At 39.5% G+C, this 22,050-nt stretch overlaps 2 protein-coding genes across 5 annotated transcripts in view; both read right to left on the bottom strand.

The window, feature by feature from the left end:
* NFAT (nuclear factor of activated T cells 3) overlaps positions 1–15,515 on the bottom strand; it is a 49,119-nt gene extending 33,604 nt beyond the window's left edge. For both annotated transcript variants that reach the window (XM_086836224.1, XM_086836227.1), the window contains exon 1: positions 14,591–15,515. In XM_086836224.1, coding sequence (XP_086692350.1) covers positions 14,591–14,729 — 139 coding nt within the window. In that variant the 5' untranslated portion in view covers positions 14,730–15,515. The remainder of the gene's footprint in view (positions 1–14,590) is intronic.
* A 484-nt stretch (positions 15,516–15,999) lies between these two features.
* Positions 16,000–21,759, bottom strand: THADA (Thyroid adenoma-associated protein homolog). Of its 3 annotated transcripts, none has more exons than XM_086836221.1 (6): positions 21,537–21,759; positions 21,292–21,469; positions 20,142–21,226; positions 17,821–20,075; positions 17,596–17,757; positions 16,000–17,540 (listed from the first exon to the last, which is right to left on the bottom strand). In XM_086836221.1, exons 1-6 carry the CDS (start codon positions 21,643–21,645, stop codon positions 16,101–16,103), a joined length of 5,229 nt encoding a protein of 1,742 aa, XP_086692347.1. In that variant the 5' UTR covers positions 21,646–21,759; the 3' UTR covers positions 16,000–16,100. The 3 variants fall into 3 exon arrangements, with proteins under 3 accessions (XP_086692347.1, XP_020805461.2, XP_086692348.1); XM_020949802.2 differs by having other exon boundaries at positions 16,000–17,531; XM_086836222.1 differs by lacking the exon at positions 21,537–21,759 and having other exon boundaries at positions 21,287–21,296.
* Between the last annotated feature and the right edge of the window lie 291 nt (positions 21,760–22,050).

Below are 22,050 nucleotides of genomic sequence, written 5' to 3'. Positions count from 1 at the left end.
CGTCTGATCTTATATACTCCGGCAGTTTGCAATTAAATAATAGATTCGTTTCCGAAAGAAGATTAAAATACTCATAACTCAGCCAAAAAAGTATTAATTTAAACTCGGTAAACAGCCCTATGTTAGTTTTTACTAGACTAATAAATCTGCATACTCAATATAAAATTTTAAAAATTTGAATTTTTTATCAATTTTTAAAAACTTTAACGAACCCCTTATAAAATTAAAAAAAAAATGTTTGAAAAAATTTTTACTGCCGGAGATAGCTTAATCGACTCGGCTGTTGATGCTAATCAAGAATATATATGATTTATAGGGTCGGAAATGACTCCTTCGTATTGTTACAAGCTTCTGATTGAAATTAGACTACCCTTGAAAGCGTATAAAAAATCCTCCAATAAAATTATTTAAAATGTTTTTTTTTTTTATTTTGTAGCATTTTTTGTGTAGATAAACCAACAATTGCAAACAATTCTTTTTACATTTTTGGGGTAAACAATTTTATATGGTTTTTTACTATTTTGTATGGCAAAATAGAAATAGAAAAAATAAAAGGGAAACAAAACGAAACACCAGACACGAAATGTTATTGAAAACGTTGTGCGTTGGCGCTTTTTTTTTACGGCGACTGCTGGTCGTAAAAAAGTTAAATCAACAGACTGAAAAATCGCGAAAACCAAATTGTTATTCCTTGTTGCACGTACGCGACGCGAAAAAAAAACAATGGTAATAACAAAATAAAAACATCAACTTCAAAAGACACACAAAAACAACAAACGTGGAAAAAGAGTTTAGTGCTTCTTTTATTATTATTATTTTGTTCGTCTTTGCTTGCGTATCATTAATTTGCCTAAATTTGTTGTAATTGTTTTGCCACTGTTTGATTTAATTATAGCAATGGCAGCGGTAGCAGCAGCAGCAGCAGCAGTACCAGTGGAAGATATCACGCATACGCCGCATTGGCCGACCGACGATCTCAGCTGTTAACCGCATGCTCTCAGTTAACAGTAACAGGCTAACAGTAACAATTGAGAGTCTTCTGTTATCAGCAGCTCTTAACTTAATTAACAGATATTATTAATTTAAATCGATGATGTTAATGTCTTCTTCGATTTTATACCTTATTGAGTAATTTTTATAATTTATATAACATCAAAAAGGCATAATGAAGATGCGTTTATTAATCAGCATCATCAGGCGAATTGATTTAGACCTGATCAGTAGCTTTTACTCGTTCAGATATAATTAATATATATTATAACTAAGTGAGTAGAAGCTATGAATATAATAATTTTGTTTTAAAGTTTGTAATAAATCAAAGCAGACATTAAGTACATAAGTTTATGAATCAGCCTCATCAGACAAATAGATTTAGACATGATCGTTTCTTTCTACTCCCTCAGATATCAAAGATTATCTGACTGATAATTAAATAACTAAATGAAATAATACTTTAGTCTGTTTTTTGGAGAAACCCCTGATTGTCAGCTGCCCTCCCTGTTTGGTATAATTATCTCTTTGGACTCTGCTTCTTCTCGCACTTAATGGGAATCATTGCGCGTGTCTTCTAATCATCAGTTTTTCTTTTACCATTTTTTTTGTTCTTAGATTATGCAAAGGCGCTTGGGCACACACAGACAGTGATAAAATTGGGGGCCAAAGGGAGCAGCAAAGGTGTTTCTGGGAGTCGTAGCACCATGGCACTACAAAAGCTGAGAAAGCCGACTACTTTTTAACGCCAAACCCCCAAATAAAACACACACACACAGTCGAAGATAGAGAGATAGAGAGAGAGGAGAGAGAGTATGCAAAGAGATAAGCTTATGAAAAAAAATATTCAACTTTTGCTTATTTTTTCATTGCCTGTATTTTTGTTGTGGTTCATATTTTGAACTTCCGGGGGATCTATGTTTATTTTGGTTGAGAGTAACGTTGGAACTAAATTATTTGTAGGTGGTTTTAGCTTGGTTAGAAGTCTTTTTTACGCATCACGTGGATTGAAGATTGAAGATAAAAAAAAGCCTGACAACAACACACTCTGTTCTTTACTCTAGTTTATTTTTTGCACAATAAACAATGTAGATTAGATCGTGAGGCATTACTTTAAATAAATGTAAATGGGCCACGCCCACTATTACCACCCTTTGATCAATATATGTAGTAAAAAAAACAAGTAAAAATATAGGGATAAATAACAACAACATTTGAATTGATTAGCAATTAGCATAGTATCTAGTTGTGGAGGGAATTCACACTGAAATCGTTTGAAAAACAGATTCAATTAACCAACAATTTCCGCTTTCCAAAAAGAACATGTTGTAGAATATATTGGAAATTGTTTAGAATAGTATAAATAATAAATAAATAAATAAGGGGCTTGATCTGTAGAAGAACAAATAATTTAAATTCTCTCAAAACTCTTCTCTAATGCGTATAGTAAATTAATCAAGAACCAAATAAATTGCTGTTAATTGATATATTTGTGTTTGGTTTATACTCTGGTGTCGTGCTTTTTGATCAAATCATAAAGAGATAGCACACTTTAAGAGCGAGAAAGATGACGAAAACCTCTCCTCAATGCCACCAAAAGCGCTAAATAATACTTTTCTCCAGTCCCTCCTTCTATCCCCCTATATCTCTATCTGTATCTCTATCTCCATCTCTTTTTGTATCTCTATCTCCATCTCTATTTGTATCTGTATCTTCTAGCACAGCCTTCACATTTTGTTTCTTTTTTTTTTCTTTGAAGAATTCTTCTGTGCGAATTCGCTGTTTTCTGCTCTGTTCAGCGCTCAGCGATTTATTATTGTTTTTGTTTACACACATCAGCATATAATTTTCTTCGTCTTCGCTGAACAATAATAATAATGAGAAGAATGCGTAGAAAAAAATGAGGGAAAGGAAGGGAGAAGAAAAATGATCATTAAGAAATATTTATATTTTGCATTCCCAAAAGATATAGATTTTTGCTGGAATTTTATGAATGAAATTCTATACTATAATGACTCAAAGAGTCGGTTTTGTATAGAGTCCAAATAAAGCCTTCTATATTAATATATTTACTTTAATATAAAAACAAAAAACTGAATGAAAATCACTTTTATGAATTAAAATCTGCACAATTTCTGAATCATTTTCAGCTAAATTATTTAATTGACTGCCAAAATATAAAAACAATAAGAAACTCAAATAATCAAGAAAAATACAGAAAAAGAGAGGGAGAGAGAGAGAAATGATAGAAAGGAAGGAAAAGATAACGCGCGTCAGAAAATGCGAACACAACTCAACCGGGGGCACGCTTGTGTCACGTGACTTGAGAGTCAAAACAAAAGCCCAGCAATCAGCAAAAAATAAAAAACCAAAACAAATCAAATTAAATCAAAAGGAAAAGACAGCAAAAAAAAAAAAACACAACAATAATAACAATAACAACCAAGGCAACACGACAAAATCAAAGTATTATTTTTTCTTTCAGATGCTGCGATGATGCTCAATCTCAGGTCTCAATCAAATGCTGGAAGCAAATCACAATGTTCGTCATACACAGAAAAGAAATGTTACTTCAAATTGTAGTTTGATGTAAAAAATAGTATAAATAATATTTCTACATCATTATATTTCCATTTGAAATATAATTTAGAATTAAAAGGAAAATAAAAACCTTTTAAAATTGTTTGTTTAAAAGCCAAACATCTAAATAATGTTACAATACCATTTAGGTATATTTTAGATTAAATTGATAACTAATTGAATCAGTCAATAAATACCTTTCTATACAGATTCATACAGATTAAATTATATAACATATTACATTATTATACTTCCTCATAGACTCTTACAACATCTCTTATATTACAAGCATTTCCGATCAATTTCCCCATTTCAAAACTAACATTATTTTTTTTGTGTGTAGTTATCACATCGAAACAAACACACACTCATACACAAATAGTACTTTCTCGTCTTTTCGCTAACAATTTTCATAGAATTCGTATTCTATTTGGCAGTGCCGAAAAAAGTCAAGAGAATCGCGAGACAGCCGCCAAGCGAAAAGTAAACAAAATCTTATCAGACACCGCTCACGCCCAGCTCATAAAGATACACACACTCAGATACAGCAACACGGCGAGGCTCAGATACAGATACATTTGTATAAACTTATGTACATAATACATATGTACATTGAACGTCTGCGCTGCGAATTTCACAATACAAAGCGAAAAAGAAACAACAAGTTCAAAACAACTACAAATTGTATGACTGCCAACGATCTGTATATGCTCTATGGTTCCAAAGTTTGAATTTCGGATCGAGCACTATATTTCATTTAATTAATTTGATAGAATTCGGAAAGAATTACATAACTATAATACTCACAGTGTTTTGTGAGCTTAAGATTAATGCAACATTTAAATTGAGATGATCAAAATATAAATATATCGAAAAGATACAAAAATAGTTACCCTAAAATTCCCAAGTACAAATTCCGAACCGTTTATCTAATAATTTTTACTGAGAAATCACATTGTCTAGCCCAAAACAAGGGTATACTTATACTTGCTGCAAAACCCCTTTCTAGTAATGATAGACTTTGCCCCTGTGTCTTAAATTTAAGTTAATAGAAGGGTATTTGTCAAGTCAACCTGTGATTGGCATAGTACAAAAACCCCTAGACCGATGGCAATTGCTAAGCTTCAACGTCTGTGATTTGCCTTGCCAAAAAAAAAAATCAAATTAAACAAAAAATAACAACAAAAATCAAACTAATTGCAAGACTCTGTCTGAGCAGTTCGAATATATAATGTTTGTGTGTGTGGTAAATGGTGTGTAGTCGATTCTTGATGGGCTGTCTCTGGATCGTTTAACTGCGATCGCAGACTGCGTGAAAGAGGAAGCAGATTCAGTCTCTGTAATCAAAATGCGAATGCGAACTACTTCTCCGATCTGATGTGATCTGGTTTGATTTGGTTTTGGTTTTGGATTGAGAGACCGAGAGAGTGGGATGGAGATTCCAGGCCCCAATTATCTCACTGTCTTGGCGGGGGTAATAAAAACTACCTTTAAAAGTGCACCCAAAATGAGGGGGATTTTAGTTTGAAATATTAGTAATTTCACTAATATAAAAACCCTTGTTAATATACATTGTAAGTAGATTTATTTGTTAAATTATTCAATTTAGAAATAAGAGGCAGGCCTCTTTTCAATAGCACAAATCCCTCGCACGCGTTATTCGTTTATTATTATTATAGTCAAGAGACTTCTCCCCAAAATAGGGAGGTTACTACTTACACGTGTCGTAGTTGCCCCGACAAAAGCCCCTCTCAAGGCAGAGCATAAATTCATAATCTCTTACATACAAATGATAAATACAAAAGGCAAATATTTACACAAGAGAGAACACACACACACAAAAGGCTGAATAAAAATACGAAATAGTTCAAACAGGTATGTTTCAGTATGAGTTCCAGTATAATTCTTCTCTATTTGTTCTTTATTTTTCTATGTTTCTGTTGAGCGTCACTTGTCGGGCGCCGGTGTTTGTTTTGAACTTTAAATTTATTCAAAGAAATTAAGAGGTTTTACTAATAGTTACAAATTTTTGTTTAATGACTGAAATATCAAAATGAATCTGTGTATTAATACTAAAAGCAATAGATAATATGATCCAGCGATTATCTGGCATATATCGAAATGAGTTTTTCTTTTTGAAATTATATTCATAACCAGCTATGCAAATGATTCGATATATTTGCACTTGTTATGATAGTGTTATTTAGACAGTTTGAGCCTTATTCATATTCAAATTAAGCCATTTTCGACTCATGTGAGATGAAGGAGGAAGCACACTCTCTATAGGATCGGGGAAAACTCGGGTCTACAGATCAGCTCAAAAGTTGTTTTTCAATTGTGCCTAGCTACTCTTTTATGATAAGTCTTTTCTATATATATTTATTTTGTTTTTTTTTTTTTTTTAATTGTGTTGCTTATTTTCTGCTGAATGGAATGAAAAACGTTCGTTTAGCACTTAAATAATGAAAGTAAATAGGCAAACAAAGATTTCAAATGCGTTTCTGGCTCAGTGTCGCCACCCACACAACAAGACCAATATACACACACACACACTCACGCACACCTCATCCGAACACGCACACACACTCTACAGCTATCTCTCTCCGTCTTCAATTAGAGTCGATGGACCAAAACCGCCTCCACTAGACATGAAAAAAGAAATTTGAATTTATGAATATTTTATACCCTAGCAATGATTGCCAAAATTATTTTATTAACAAGATCTTTACATATTTTATTGTAAATCATCGATAATTTATCGATAAGCATCTATAATTGCCTTTAAAAATATTTAAAGCCGCTCTCAGCCACAATTATCTTTACAAAACTACCTTCTTCAGTGGCTGAGAATGAAATGCAGTTAACATGGCAGTTCTAAAACAAAACTATTAATGGGTATCTACAGTAAAGCTGCAAAACCATCGATAAAGTATGGATAATATGTCGATATCAATAATTTAACTGTATAATTGACGAAAGCAACTTCTTAGCCTTGACAGATCTTCTTCAGTTGATTACAAACATGAAACCAAACCTAGAATACTCCTTAACCAGGGTATATTCATAATAAAACTCATCTCACACACAGACACACACTCCCCACTTATTATTTGCCAAAGGCTGGACCCCTCCCCGAAAAAAATGTCTATTATATTTGGGGCTCGTCAACCAAAACAGAAAAAATGCCAAGAAAACAAGCAAGCCGCAGAGCGCCAATGTACACAAATAATTTGGGATGATTTGTATCTGTCCAAAGTGCAAAAAAGGCCAAAGACAGCGAATGAGAAGAGATTCGTATGCGCAATTTGGGTATTATACAAGGCAGGTGAGAATCATCATTCGGAATGGCATTTCCGTATATTCTCTATTTGATAAAAACAATAAAAAATAAATAAAAACCGAATAGAAAGCAGTGCCAAATAGGGGCAATGTTTGGTTATTTTTTGATAAATAATAAGAAACAAAAGGGATTGTATAAAATATATACATAAATAATGAAAACCTTCTAACCATTTATTATAAATATATTATTATAATTTATTTCATTTATATAATATTAATTCAACAAATTCATAGCGTTTATAAAGCAATGTAAATAATATTTTTGATACTATACACAATAAAATATCAATATTTTTATCTATCTCGCTCGCTCTTGCACTCTTACTCTCCAGTTAGTTAAGTTAAGAACCCCGGTAGCTTTCTTACTTTCAAAAATTAATTTCTTAAAATACCTTTGCTTCTAACAATTTTAATTTTGGAATTTCTACTGATAACGAACAAAGGTCTCCTAGATCTTATTCAAGATAGATACAGACATATGTTAGAAAAACGATAATTAAGAATGTGAACAGAAATGCATAAAAAAATAAGAGAAACAATAACAGAGACAGGCCTTTTTGATAAAAAGCAAGCGTTATTCCCACTGCAAGTTATCATTTCGTGTTTTTCTCGAGTGTCAAGTCTGTGTTTTTATCGATGTGAATGACACCAAAAAAAGAGTTCAAGGCCACTGAATTGGATAGAAAACAACACAATATTACAATTAATTATATAAACCACAAAGTAACTCAATAAATAAGTGCATAATAATTATAAAATATAAAATTAGGGAATTTTGAAAGTCTCCAAAACGGTTGACTTGGTGAAATTCAAGACAACTGGCCAGGGCATGAATCAATATCCAATAATTTACGCCTCGATTCAACGCCGTTGATTATTATAATTCATAAAATAATAAATTAATAAATGTATGCGGCGCAGTGTCGATTGGTGCCAGTTTGCTGGCGTCACAGTCGATACAATTGATTTTGGTCGTGTCTTCCTCTTGGAGTGCTCAAAAACAATAAGAAATAAAATAAAAATAAAAACCGCAACTCGTATAAAAAATAAACATTCGGGTCTTCAGCCTGACAGCCTGACAAAAAGGGTTAAAAACTGTTAAATGGCTGTCAAAACAATCGTAATCGAAATGGCAATAATGATTTGAACTTTTAAATACTCTACCTGAGAGTGATCATGGAAAAATCTTCTAAGCTAATTGTAGTTGAATTTTAATTATTAATCATTGATTGTTTTTGGAATTGGGTAAATTTATATACTCAATATTTTATTTATATTGGAATATTATTGGAATTATAAGGGAGTTCTAAAAACAATTATTAATGATTCATTCATTCATTCATTCAAAACTAGTAATAATATGAAGATAGTTGCTTATTTTAGTAAAAGCCATTGTGCTATTGAGTCATTTATGAATAGAACAAGATTTATGGATATATATTGAGCAGCCTGTATCATTTATCATGCCTGGAAATCCCTGACCACTGTCGGATATGATCATGAAACGCACTATATCGAATAGATACTGCCCAGATTCCCAATTACCGAGCTGCATAACGAATAAATTGCCAACAATAATTTCCATTCCGACGACGGCGACCCACTCACTTGCGACTTGCGAAACTCCTTACCTCACTGCATCGTCGTCGCCGTCGTCGTCTCACCTGAATTCACCCTTCGGTGCCTTTGCTAAACCGGCTAACGAATGAAGGGGACTCACCTGAATGACGACAACCAATGTGGTTGTGTACGTCACAACAAAAGTCGGAGAAAAGTTTTTCACTCGACGGCATTTCCGGACAACCCCCAACTACACTCAAACAAAAGCATCTACAGTCACGTTGCTTCAAAATATATCTCAGACAGTCAGAAGATCACTTCTATAAAATGGAATATCCCAATACGAGATAAATAGGGAGATCAAAACTAAAATAGATTCAAGTTTTTCATTGGAAAATAAAGTTTTTCCGTTTTCTTTGTAACTTATGAAGAAGTTGTCAATAGCTTTCCTGGTACCCAACTCTTAAAAATATATATTTATATTTAAATCACTTCAAATGCATTTTTTCCAGTGCACGTTATGGCCAATTGAGCTCTGTAATAGACAGGCAAAACAAGGGGAAGCCGGCTTCTGGTCTAGATCAATTTTCCAAGAAACGCTTTGCCTGGCGTTGCGTTTTGACCTTAGACAAAATTGTTGCTATCTTCCATTGCATTCTCTGAGTTGCAGTTTGCAATGGAATAGTCTGGAAACGTAATGGAATCTAAGCTCCTAACAATTTCAGATGCTGATCTGATCGATCAGATTAAATCAGCTTAGATCAATTCAAATAAAATGTGATCGTAACTAAATCGATTACTAAAATCGAAAACTATTTAGGCAATAAGATCATTATGCAAGTATTATTTTATATCATTTTTATATAATCATATTACAGTTAAATTTGCACCTTAAATTAAGCGTAATTTTTATTTTTAGTACATTTTTCTAATATGATAATGTCATAACCAACGAGGGGAATTCAACATTTTAAGCATAGAAAAGTCAAACTGGATTTATGCTTGATGTGCACATGTGATTCCCAGAGAAATAAGCAAAATTTCCCCATGCTCAAGTAAATGATTAAGAATGCCAAATGCAAATTGAAAAACTTTTAATAATTGCATATATAGCATACATTCTGTGAACTGGGACAATCATTGGACAGACTACTGATGTTGTTATTGTTCTCAGTTTATTAATTCAGAATTAATATTTGTCATTCAGTTAATTGTAAAATTGTTTTAGAATATTAGTAATAATAATATATTATAAATGTGTATGTTTATCAACCAGAAAAAGTCCTGGTGACTCACTCAATGGTAATTTCAATCGAAATCTGGTACAGTCATCGTGTATACGTGGTATACGGTCATACTGTTTTCGATTTGCTTTGGATCTGTAAAAGTGATGGCCCCATAAACGCTCTGATTGCATTTTATTGTCTCCTGTTTGTCGCTGGGGGCTTTAACATACAAATACACAAAAGCAAACAGAAAGCCCCGAAAAATGGCAACAAAAAAAACAAATTTAATGGGGGCATATATAAATTTTCGAAGCGGACTTATCGGCCGACTGGCATTACAATATCTTTATTTCGATTTTCGCGCTTCGCTTATTAAGGTTTGTTTTTTTGTTTTTTTAAGGGAGCCATAAACAGCAATCCAAAGAAATAGGTATATGTATGTATGGTAAATAAGAAATAAAGTAAGTTCCATATTTTTCTTCTTTTCTTAATTTTGTCTCTTCTGAAATTTCTAGTTGATATTCCTTTCTTCTTAAAATTTCCCTAAACCCATACATTTTCCCCAAAATATCCTAGAAATATAATCCATATTTTCCTTCCCTTTTCTTATAAATAATAAAATTCATATGTGCATTTTAAAAGGTACCAAAAGGATTTCGTACGGCTCATACATCCTATTTCCCACAAATTTCCCTTTAAATAGGCCTCAATATTTCCCTAAAGTGCCCTTCTTTCACTGGGCACTAAAAACGCTCCTCTAAAATAATAAAATTGGCACTTTCTTACTTCCTGCTTTGTTTCTCAATCAAGAAAAACGCAAAACGTGATGTTCGAGAAAGCAAAATAACAAAAAACGCCAAAAAACAAAAGCTAAACAAAAAAAAGAACAACACTTTTAATCATTTTGTTTTGAACGAAAAGTTGATTTGAATGATGCATCGACTTCGGGAGCGGGACAATGATGAACCTGCTTGCTCCACCTGCTCGCTCTGCTCCCACCCATTCTTCCCTATCATATATGCTGTGCTTCTACCCTCCCATCAAATATACTATATACTATATACAATTTTATATATGCGTGTCTGCTGGCGTCGCAATAACAAAATAATTGAGGTGGGCTCGGGCAAAAGCACAAAAAAACAGTGAAATAAAATGTGTACGTTTTTTTGCGACTATGAATTACCCTTTTTAAGTTGAAAAATATAATTTTTATAAAATATACGTATAAAAATATAATTAACAAATTGTAATATAATAAATTTCATTCAGGAAATTCATAAGTAATACTTTTTCCTCACATTTTTCAAGAATATAATAGCATTTCGTTGCTGAATTCGTACTTGGGAATTTTATGTGCAATTCCTGTAACAACTTTAAGGTTTAATGTACCTTATTAATTTTTAAATATACGGAGATAAACCACCAACCTGGCAAAATTCTATACATATTTATAAACAACAAAAAATCCAGACTAAATACCTGTTTTAAAGCTGACCAAATAACAGAACCCTTGAACTCTACAAGTACCCGAGAGCATCAAAACAAAATATAAAGACGACAAACAAAAAAAAAGCAACTTTTTAAGCCCATTGCCATTGAAATTTTTGGGTGAAAGCCAAGAGAGAACAAGAGAAACAACATTTGAACAAGTTGAGAGAGTTTAAAGAAGAAACAAAAAAAAACAGAGACAACTCAAGATATACTCTCAAGCAGCAACAAAAATACATATGTATATAGAAACAGAGCAAAAGACAGAGAGATGGATTCATTACCTTTGACAAACAACAAATCAGCGAATTTGAAGGCAAAAGGGGAATGCGAGTAAACTATAATAGTGTCTCGCATCAACAACAATAACAACAAAACAAATAAAACGATTTTCATACATAATTAAATTGATTAACTAAGTTGAAATTATTCAAGTCGTTGTTGTCGTTGGTCGTTGTCGAGCTTTGCATACTAAATACAGGCCAACAATAAAAAAAAAATAATACACACAAAAAAACAATAACAAAAAAAGCACCTGGAACCCGACTGACGCCGATGATGATCATTAACTAATCTAGAGAGCAGAAAATTGTATTAAATTAACCGAAATGTAAGCAGAAAGAGAGCGCCGCGGCCGGGGCATAGGAGTGTACATATGTATATAAACAATAAACAATTGCTGACTAAGTCGAGTCACGAGACTTTCGATGCAATTAACAGACAGACAGAAAAGAGGGGAGGGGAGAGGAGGTTGGTTGGATAAATTGGGGAAAATAGTGTATTGTAGTTGTTGGGGAGAGCAGAGAAGGAGGGGGAAAAATAGAATGACAAAGTCCACTTGATTTACGGGCAGCATCCTAAGGCTTCCTTTTTGTCCAGATGGATGAAACCAAAACTAGGAAACACCATAGAAGACTGTATAGTTATTCTTTTGCTAAATTGTATTATTATTTTGTATTCATATTTTTGCAACAGTCATAAAAAACGATCAGAAAGTGATTAGAATAAGAAGTATAGTATCCCTATATACGAGTATATGAAAGTATCTAGTATCTAGTATATGAAGGAGCATAGTATAAATAGGAAGATAATATAAAATACTGGTAACAAATACCATGTTATATTAGGAAATAACACAGTTATAATGGTAGCTTAATTTGTCCTATATATAAACAACTACAAAAGGAGCTAAGACAACAGTCTATATCTCTATATCGATATATATACATATATCCTAGATAAAATCCCATAGTGATTTTTGTTGCTCAACAAGTGCTACAAACACGCATTTTGTTAATTCCTCTTTGTATTCTCGGCAATTTTCTTTCGCTTTCCATTTCCTACAGCGGCACTCCCTCGCCAAAAGCAAGGACACTGGATTAAGTGACTGAGTTTTCCAGCGGGTCGCCAGGTTGCCAGGTTGCCAAGGAACAAAATAAAAAACATCCAATTCATTTCAATCCAATTCAATTCGATTATATGGCCATTAGGCGGAGCAAACAAATGACTCAAGAGAGCGGAATGAAATGAGACAGAATGGTAGGGTGAAAGGGGGAGGGCTGTGGGTGGAAAAGCTGCCCGATAGGCAGGTGAAAACGTTGTGGAAAGGCGGGCAAAAGTGGGTGGGGAAACTGAATACCGAGCAAACAGCTTAGCTCTCTCTCTCTCTGCTGGTGGTAAAAAAAAAAACGTATAAAAGGGATTCAATTCGATTCGATACGAATCGCGTGGCTTAAGCTCAAGGAAAACTGTTTTCTATTTGGTCTTTTTTTGTTTTCTTTTTGTGTTTTCCTGCCACGTGTGTTAAGTGGCAAACATGGAAATTAAAAAAAAGGGCAAAAATAATCAACAAACACTAGAGCAGCAACAGAAGCCCAATGAACTCGAGCATATGCCAGCGCACATGTAAAATTACAGTGATCCCTGGCTAAAAGCAACATTATCAGTAAATCTTTATTGATTATTTTGTATAAAGAATATTAATAATAAAGTTAAAATGAATTCAGAGTTCAGAGTCCCTTTAGAATTCTCTTTGTAGCAGTGTAAATATTTTTTGCTTAGTGAGTGATCACTGTACTCGAGCATGTAAACATCTACATATACAAAATATGATTGTTTATGCATGTGTGGCTGCGTGGTGTAAGCTAGGGTATACGCGTATGTGTTGGTACACGTGCGTAGCTTTCAATGTCGCAATGTTTTTTTTTTTTTGATGGCCAAATAAAATAGTTTTTCAACTTTTGCTGATATCGATGGCCGAATTATTGGGAGGGGAAGTGGGTGGGTTGGTCTTGGAATCAATCAAGCAATATTTTCGATCAACAGGGAGCGTTATTTTTATCCAGAAGTATGTGTATACAACCTTAGGGCGATCTATTTTTGTTTTGCCATCTACATATTTACAGGCAAAACAAGAATAATACCACAAAAACAAGAAAAAAAAAATCACAAAATGTAAAAAAAAAAAAATAACAAGAAAGAAAACTAACTTTGGGAAGCTGAAGTCTATATACCCTTGCAGTTTGCAAACAAGTTATAGAATCGTTTTGGAAATTGATCATTCTTTGAAACAATGTTTTTATATGACAATTTCATCAACATATCGATATTTAAAAACCTCATACCTCACCCAAAAAATCATTAATTTTAATTCGGAAAGCTTTCCTATATTAGTTTTTATAAGGTTAACAAATCTGAGTACTTAATTTAAAATATTTAACAAATTAAAATTTTTGTAAATTTTTTGACAATTTTAACGAAGTAACCCCTTATAAAATTTGGACAAATTTTATAAATTTTTTTTTTTTGCCAGACATGGCTAGATCGATTTGGCTGTTAATGCTGATCAAGAATATATATGATTTATAGGGTCGGAAATGACTCTTTTATAGCGTAACAAGCTTCAGACTGAAATTATAATACCCTTGCAAAGGGTTTCAAAACACAATTAAAATAGACATTAACCTTTTACGCCTCAACTGCTGTCAATTTTGGACTATTATTTAAGCTCTAAGATCTTATCTATCCAATTATATTTTAGAAAATTACTAATTCCAGTTGGAAATCGTTTTTAAAGGAATATGAGTTATATTTAGTAATTACTTGCACAGTTTACTTTTCAAAACAATCGAGTTTCTATTTCTGGGAATAGCCCACCTAGAGCCGCATCCGAAAAATAGGCAATACATATCGCATATATCACAATCGATCGCTACTAAATGCGATGTATTGATCTATCGATACTCTAGATTTTCTGTCCAATTCGGACTCCCACCGCCCTCAATGGGTTAAGTGTATCTCTCTCATCAAATGTTTAACGAAAACCAAAATAACATAAAAAAAAAATAAGAAAAACAACAAAGAGAGTAAAGAAAAGAGCGAAATGGGATAAAATGGTAACAAACCTGTTCCGCGCGCCGCATACGTTGTGGTGGCCTGCATGGACGAACTGGAGGAGGGACCGGCTGCCAGCTGGTGGGCGAGGGGCAGGGGGACGGATGAGGGTCCAGCTCCACTGGTTTTTGTTGTGAATTTCAAAAGCATAGTTTTGAGCCGTTGTTGTTGCCGTTGTGATGTTGATGTTGATGTTAATGTTGTTGTTTTTGTTTTTTGTTGCTGTTGCTTCCACCGAATGCCGTTGTTTGTGTTGTCAAAACAGGAGAGCACGGCAGCGGCGGAGAGCGGGTGATAACGGTACAAGTGTCTCCGGACAATATTAAAATCCAAGTGGCCCAAAGGCTGCTACTTTTTGGTGCCTGCGTCAACACTCTCCTCTTTCTCGCACTCTCTCTGTTCCTTCCTTTCTCTATTTATTGCTATTTTTAGCAACAACAAAAATTCTCCTCCTTTTTAGTCTCTCCACAGTGTCACTTTTGCTTACTCTCTCTCTAGATTCCTGCTCCTGACGTTTTTTGTTTTATCAATTATATTACAGTTACAGAGAGCATGCCTTTCACTCACACTCATTCACTCGCGCTCTAGCTGTCTCTTTCACACCCTCGCACACGAGTGGGCGCCTGCACATGTACATATGTTCGTGTTTGAGTGGTGTTTTTTTTTGCCCGTGTTTGTGTGCGTGTGTGCTTTGCTCAATTGTTTTCGTTGCGTGGTTCATCCGTATCGTATTCGCGCTGCTTCAACTGTCACTTGCATTCACTTGCATTTAGCGTTATACGTTGACAATTGCGATGTCGGTGCACGTTAACAAAAACAAAAAACAAAACTATTTTGCGCACTTTTTTGGACGCAATTTTCTTCTACTTCCATTCAACTTGTTGCGCAGGGCTGCCAGACTGCCGGCGGTAATCGATAATTCCAATTAAAAATAAACCGAAGCTATCGATAAAAGGGAGCGCGGAAATGAGAAATGAGCATATCGGGTGGAAAATCAACTATTGCTGCGTAACATCTGGCAGGATTGGTTTGATAAACAGTCTTTAGGCTTTGTTTCAGGGTTTAATGGGATTGTTACGCTGTTAATTGTCTGCATCGGATTACTTCCGAAGGGTGTCTGCATGTATTAGCAGTTGTCATAAGAGGACAACGACGGAAGGCGCGCATAACGAAGGATAAGGAACCCCTTTAGTTGTGCAGTCTGGTAACGTTAGTATTTGAAAAACCGTTTTCAGTTTTGTATTATTTAAATATGGTCAAACTAGCAACCAGTCCAAAATCCAAGTAGGCCAAACGTAATTTTTAAGAGTATAAACAAGGCCGTTATTGATTTAATATATTTATTAATATAAATAAGGCCGCCGAGCTAAGCCCAATCACAGTCCTTATTGCCCTGCCTTAGAGTAAACAATTTTTCGTGTTTCGTCTTTCTTTTTGTTTTATTTTTATTTTGAAACATTATTTGCATTGTCTTATTGGTTCCCTCTTTTTTCCGTCTTAATTTCCGTAATTTATTTAACTTTAAACCAAAATAATGGGCAGATGAAGTCCAATAACCGCCTGGTTCGTTTCTAGAAATCTCTTGTTCAAAGTTGTGACTATCTCGGAAAGAACCAGTTGTGATTCGCAGTACAGGTTTATCTCCTGCTTATCAAATACCTCAACATCATCCACGTCTACATCCATTTCGTTCGTTTTATCCTTGGGAAAAAAGGGCTCAGCGATTAGCTGGAACAGGCGCTGCAGGAAGGATGTGGAGTCGTCGCCTTGCTTTTGAAGATTCGTCAGGATTAGATTGAGGAATTCCGGTATCAAGGCACTGGGCAGAATGTTCCTTTCACCTGTAACCAACTCCTGGCCCAGTTCCCGTTGAAATTTGGAGCTGGCCACCAGCTGAGCGGCTCGATGACGCACCCACTCTGCCTCGTCCAGCAGCAGGAGTAGAACAAGTCGCATAAAGCGTCCCATTACCTCCACATTTGAAGTCATATGCTCTGCCAACTGGCTGCCAGCGAGTAGGTCACACAGGTCGACGGCCTGGTGGCGCAGATACACAGGCTGGATGGGATCGATGAGGCTTAGGGCGTAGTCCAACAGGGGCAGCCAGTGGTCCGTGTCCAGTTTACCGCTCTCCCGTATCAAACGCTTGAGGGCTAGCACTAAGCCCGGCTGCTGCTGGCTGGACAGCGGTGTCTGTGCAGAGCATCGATCAATGACTTCGTCGAGCTGCAATCCAGGCTCTTGGAGCAGCGGCTGCAAAGCAGCCAAGCGACCGACCAACGCTAGGTTCCAGCAACGCTGGGGAGATGTGACCATTCGCAAGACACAGGATTGTATCTCCTGGGATGTATACAGCAACTGTTCCAGCTCCCTAAGCTGGCCAGGCGTGAGAGTGTCGTGGTAGCGTCGTATATCCGCAGCAAACTGGAAGTGCTCAATGTCCAGGTCGCTGATCAGTTGGGGCTCCGCTACTGTCCTTGATCTCTGAAGCAGTATATACAGCCAGAGCTCCACTTTGAGTTCGTCCAAAGCGGCAGGCAGATTGGAGATAGTTAAATCCTTGACCATATGCTGTACAATTCCCTGGACATGACCTTGCAATCGGTGCAAATGCAGGCAAAATATCTGATAGAAACGCGTTGATATACCCTGCTCCTGGCAGCGCCTATAGACCTCGGCATGATCCAAACGATAAACAGCGGCAAGCTGCTCCAAAAGCTGATCATTCACCAGGCCCGGCTCGTCGGCATCCTCCATAATAGCCACCATTACGTCCAGCAGGGCGCTAAACAGGCAGATATCACGACGCAGGAGGGGCTCAGCCAGACCGGAGAGAGTGTGTAGTTGCAGCCTGGCCAGCGATGGCTGCGTCCAGCGAGCCAGTCGGTGAAGATGGAGGAGCAGGAGTAATTGTCCGTGGCAGTGATTGGCATCTAGGCTGAAAGAGTCGTCCTGCGAGGACTAATATAGTGAAATTAGGAAGATTTAAGGAACAAGTGTATTCAAACTCACTCACCAGTTTTTGCTGTAGCACCATGAGCTCAACAATTGTGCGCTTAATCTCGGCCAGCGCTCGCTCTTGGCTCACAAAATTGGCCACCACCAAGGCCGCCCGCTCGCGGGTCATCAGATCGTGGGAGCTACAAATTCTCAGCAGGAAAGGCACAAATTCGCTTAGCTGGAGAAAATAAAGGATAAATCAGGGACATAGATTCGGATGGAGGTTACTCTACACACTCACATTCAAGGTGGACTCGGCGCCCTCCAGCGATGAGGGATACAAACGGCTAAGCATCAACAGCATGGCCTCCAGCTGAACAGTTTGCCTTCGTTTGCCGCTGCTCGTGTTGCCAGCTCTCGTTCCATCCTCCATCTGCTCCGCCTCGCGCTGCAGCCCAGCATGGAAGTAGTCAAAGAGCTGGGGATATCGTGTAAAGAAGATCCTTCCCGTCATCCGGTTGCGTACATGCAGCTCACCCGTCTCCAGACGTGCCCGCTCCACACCAAAGACACGTACGACAAGGGCGGCCAGCAGCAGTGTGGCACAGTTGCGTTCCGCCCACTCCTCCGCCCGCAGCAGACTCTCCAGAGCACACTGAATGCCCCGGGCCACGAATTCAGTGACCAGCTCCGCCAGTTCACTGCATCGGAACAGAGCACGCATTATGTTCAAGGCATGACTGCGGGCGGTAATGGCTACTGCGCCGGGGCTCCGACGCTCACACACCTCCAGCAGGCGACGCATACAACGATGCAGAGTGGCATGGGTGCCCAGCTTGAGCTCCGTGCAGATCAGAGCCTGCAGCATGAAGGGCATACCTGCACTGCGTCGTGTAGAGCAGAGGCGACGCGTTGCTTGATGCTGCTCCTCCTCGCCGCTGACCATGGCCATGGCCTCGTTGACCCACTGATCGGGCAACTGATTGAGACGCACTGCATCGCTGTGCCAGAAGCGGCGGCAGAGTAGCGTGAATCCCACATAGGCCTGCTCGAAGGCACCACGATGCTTGGTTTCCGCCAGCAGCAGCAGGAACAGCTCCCCGATCTCCTCCAGTTGAGTGCTGGCAAGCAAGTAGTCCTGCCCCTGCTCCTGCTCCTCCTCTAGTGGCGCCCGCTGCACCAGTTCGCCCAGGATGAGAGACACCTCCTTGATGCTACGCCAGGCACACAGCAGCACCATCTGGGGCGTGGTCCGGAGCTGCTGCAGGGCTTCGCTTTGCAGTCTTCGGCTAAACACATTGGATAGCAGCGGTTGGTTTAACTCCTGGTCCCTGGTCTCGGGCAGGTGGCCCTCCGGCGAGGCGCTACTCACCACCGGCAGCACCACACGGCTAACCTCTAGGCAAAGATTCACCAGCTCCTGAATGTAGCGACGCCAGCAGGGTTCTCGGACCAGTTCCTTAAGCCGGAGCTGCTGCAGCAGATGACGGCTGGCAAAAAGTAGCCCGTACAGCGGATTCAGCTTGGCTGCCTCCGCCAGATCCTGTTGGGCCAGGGCCAGGCCCTCCCTCAAATGCTGAAGGCACCACTGCAGGGCTCTGTAGATCCTTGGCTCGTGACAGTTGACTTCTTCGTGCTGGACAGGCAGCTCCGTTTCCACCTCCTTGGCCCGGCAATAGACCTGCAGCTGGAAGGCACCCGTCGCTGAATCCGGTGGCCTCAGCGATAAAAGAAGCTCCATCATCTTTTCCGGCTGCAGGCGAGAGCTTGTCTGCAGTTTCTGAAGCAGCTGGGCAGCCAGGAGCTTATTCTGCTCGTAACTGTCGCCCAGACAATGCTCTAAATTGGTCAGAGCCTCTGGAGGCAGCTGCTGCTCTACGTCGCTTAAATGTAGACGCCGGCACAGGTCCACACAGTCGCGAAGCAGGTGCAGGGATAGCCAGCGACGACCGTAGTTAGCCGTGGGGAAGAGGTTTCGCGAGAGCAGGACCATAAGGTTGGTGAGCAGGCGTAACAGCTCATTGCCTACTGGCGTTGGGCGCTTCTGGTGCTCCGCCAGGCCAAGGTGTATCCTTTTCAGTGCCTTTTGGAGCAGGCCGTAACCCAACTGGCGTAGATGGGCGCTTGGATTGTTGGCATTGTGACGCAGATACAACCCAATGGCTTCGGCTTCGGCCTGGGTCAGCGGATCACTGGGACGCGGCGTCTCGACCACAAAGCGCAGCGCCAAAAGCCTCGTGTGATCGTCCAGTCCCAGCAGGGCCTGCTCCACCTCCTGCTTTAGCTCGCGCAGAAGTTCCTGCCGCCGTTCGCTGAGCTGGCGAACGCTTAGAATAGCCGCCAGTTTGCTGCTAAGCGGCAGTCGTGCGTCCTCGTCGTCGTTACGCAGGAGGACTTGGGCCAAAGCCTGTGGCTCCAGCTGCACGGCCTGCGTAAGGAGTTGCTCGATGGCTGAGCGACGTTTGTCCTGTACTCGAGTGGCTGCCAGCAGCTGGCCAAACCATAGCTTTTGCCATTCCGCAAAGGGTTGCGTCTTGTGGGCGGATATCATCATAGCTGTGGAGGTTAAAGGAAAGTGAATTAATAAAAAAGCTAAAATTACCAGTCCCCTCCTAGTCTTACCCTTAAACAGGGAATCCACGCTGTCTTCGCAGCCCAGGAAACGTGGAAATATTACGTCAAACAGCGAGGGACACTGCCGAAGGGCCTGATCCACGCCCAGGACGCCAACTAGCTGCTCCAGAGCCAGGCAGCTGGCATTTAGCGAGGCCTCCCGACCCTCAAATTGGCAATAGACCACTTGGAAGAGCTCCTCCTGCCCGCTGGTCTGGGCATGCTGCAGAACTTGTCGAAACAAGGCGCTGCTCATGTGACGCACCGAATCGGTGGCATTGGAGATATGCTGCAGGGCGAAATGCTGGAGCTCGGCCAGGATGCGCTGCTGTACGGCCTCCTGGCCGGCGGGTAACTCACCCAGCGATTTGGAGTAGATGAACAGATGCTTAGAGAGGTAGACCAACAGGTTGCTCACATTACTCTCCGTTTCGGCGACGGCCAGAATTAGCTGCAGGATGGCCAAGGCTTGCGGCCCATGCTCCGTGTAGTCTGCTGGTTGAAGAACAAGCAATGCCGCCATCTGGACGGGAAGATCCCGCTCAGCCTGTGGCTTGGCGCAACCATCCAGATACTCCCGAAATTGGCCTGAGGAACGTGCCAGGTGACCGATCAGCAGGCCTGCAATGGACCGGACATCCCACGGCGTGTCCACGTGACGTGCCACGCGCTGAGCCACCGCATCCGTGGCCTGAAGGTGCTTCACCGGCCAACGGTCGCCGCTCCACTCGGACAGCAAACTCACCTGGAAGCGCAGGGCATTCTGTACATACAAATACAGCTCATTGCGACGCGTGGGCGAGAGCTCCAAACGGGCATCACTAATATCCGTCCAGTAACGCTCCAGGGCCATGGGCAGCAGCGGCATAAACAGATGCACCTCTGCGCCAAGGGCCTCCCGGCCAAAAGGAAAGTTTTGCAGGCAGGCATTCGCCGAGACAAAGACATCATTAAAGCTATCATGGCTTGCGCCCGAAGCACTCTCCACCAGACTGGAAGTCATTTCGCTCAGCGACTGACGCAGTGCTGCCAGCAGCGATTCCTTGGAGCGTCTGTTCACCGCCTGTTTGGCCAAAGCATTGTCCGAGAAGAGCCTGGCGGAGATTTACATGGGAGCAGTTAGAGGCCACATATTAAGGGGGGCGACTGCTCACCGTACTTGGTCAGCTGGTTGCGCACGGCATGCTTAAGCGGGCTGGCCAGCAGTAGGTCAGCCAGAAAGTGCTGCACCGTTCGATCTGGATCATCATGCTCCTTGTAAAACAGATCCTTGACCACCAAGACCTGCTCCGCGCTGCTGGTTGCCGCTGCAAATTGCTTGACGTATTCGTAGGGAGCTAAAAAGAAAAAAAAAAGATCAACATGTGGCTCTGTTGGACCATGCTTCCTCCTCCTCACACTCACCGGAACTCCAGCGCTCGGGTAGCGGGACAAGGGCGTCCCGGAGTTCGGCAAAACGCTTTGGATGCGCGCAGAGCTTCAGGGCGGCCACGCGCAGATTTAAATCGTTCATCTTTGGCTCGGAATTGGGGATAATTTTGGGGTCCGGGAAATCGGTGGAGAAAGAAAAACACAAGCAAAGAGCGGGAAGCGAGCAGCGTGACCGTAGTCACGAAAAATACCAAACAATAATACCAACAATTATCAAAGCGGACACACTAGAAAATACTATAACTATCGATGTTTTTAGCGATATTATTCTTATATATTAATTGTTTTTTAGTTTTATTTCACTTTGCATCAGTTTTATTTAAAAGAAAAATAATGCAACACATTCAGCAACAGCGGGCTTTTAACTTATTGATTTATTTGCTTTGTTTTTCTTGTATATTATTTTGCGATTATCTAAATGGTATCCGCCGCATGTCATATAAATAAAATGTATATCTCTGGACTTCTGCTATTTTCGGAAAATGTT

Source organism: Drosophila serrata, unplaced genomic scaffold (assembly GCF_035046125.1).
Source record: "Drosophila serrata isolate PLE 108 unplaced genomic scaffold, ASM3504612v1 contig_276, whole genome shotgun sequence".
Taxonomy (NCBI): Eukaryota; Metazoa; Arthropoda; class Insecta; order Diptera; family Drosophilidae; genus Drosophila; species Drosophila serrata.
The sequence above is the reverse complement of the archived record's forward strand: the minus strand, read 5'-3'. Positions and strand labels throughout refer to the sequence as shown.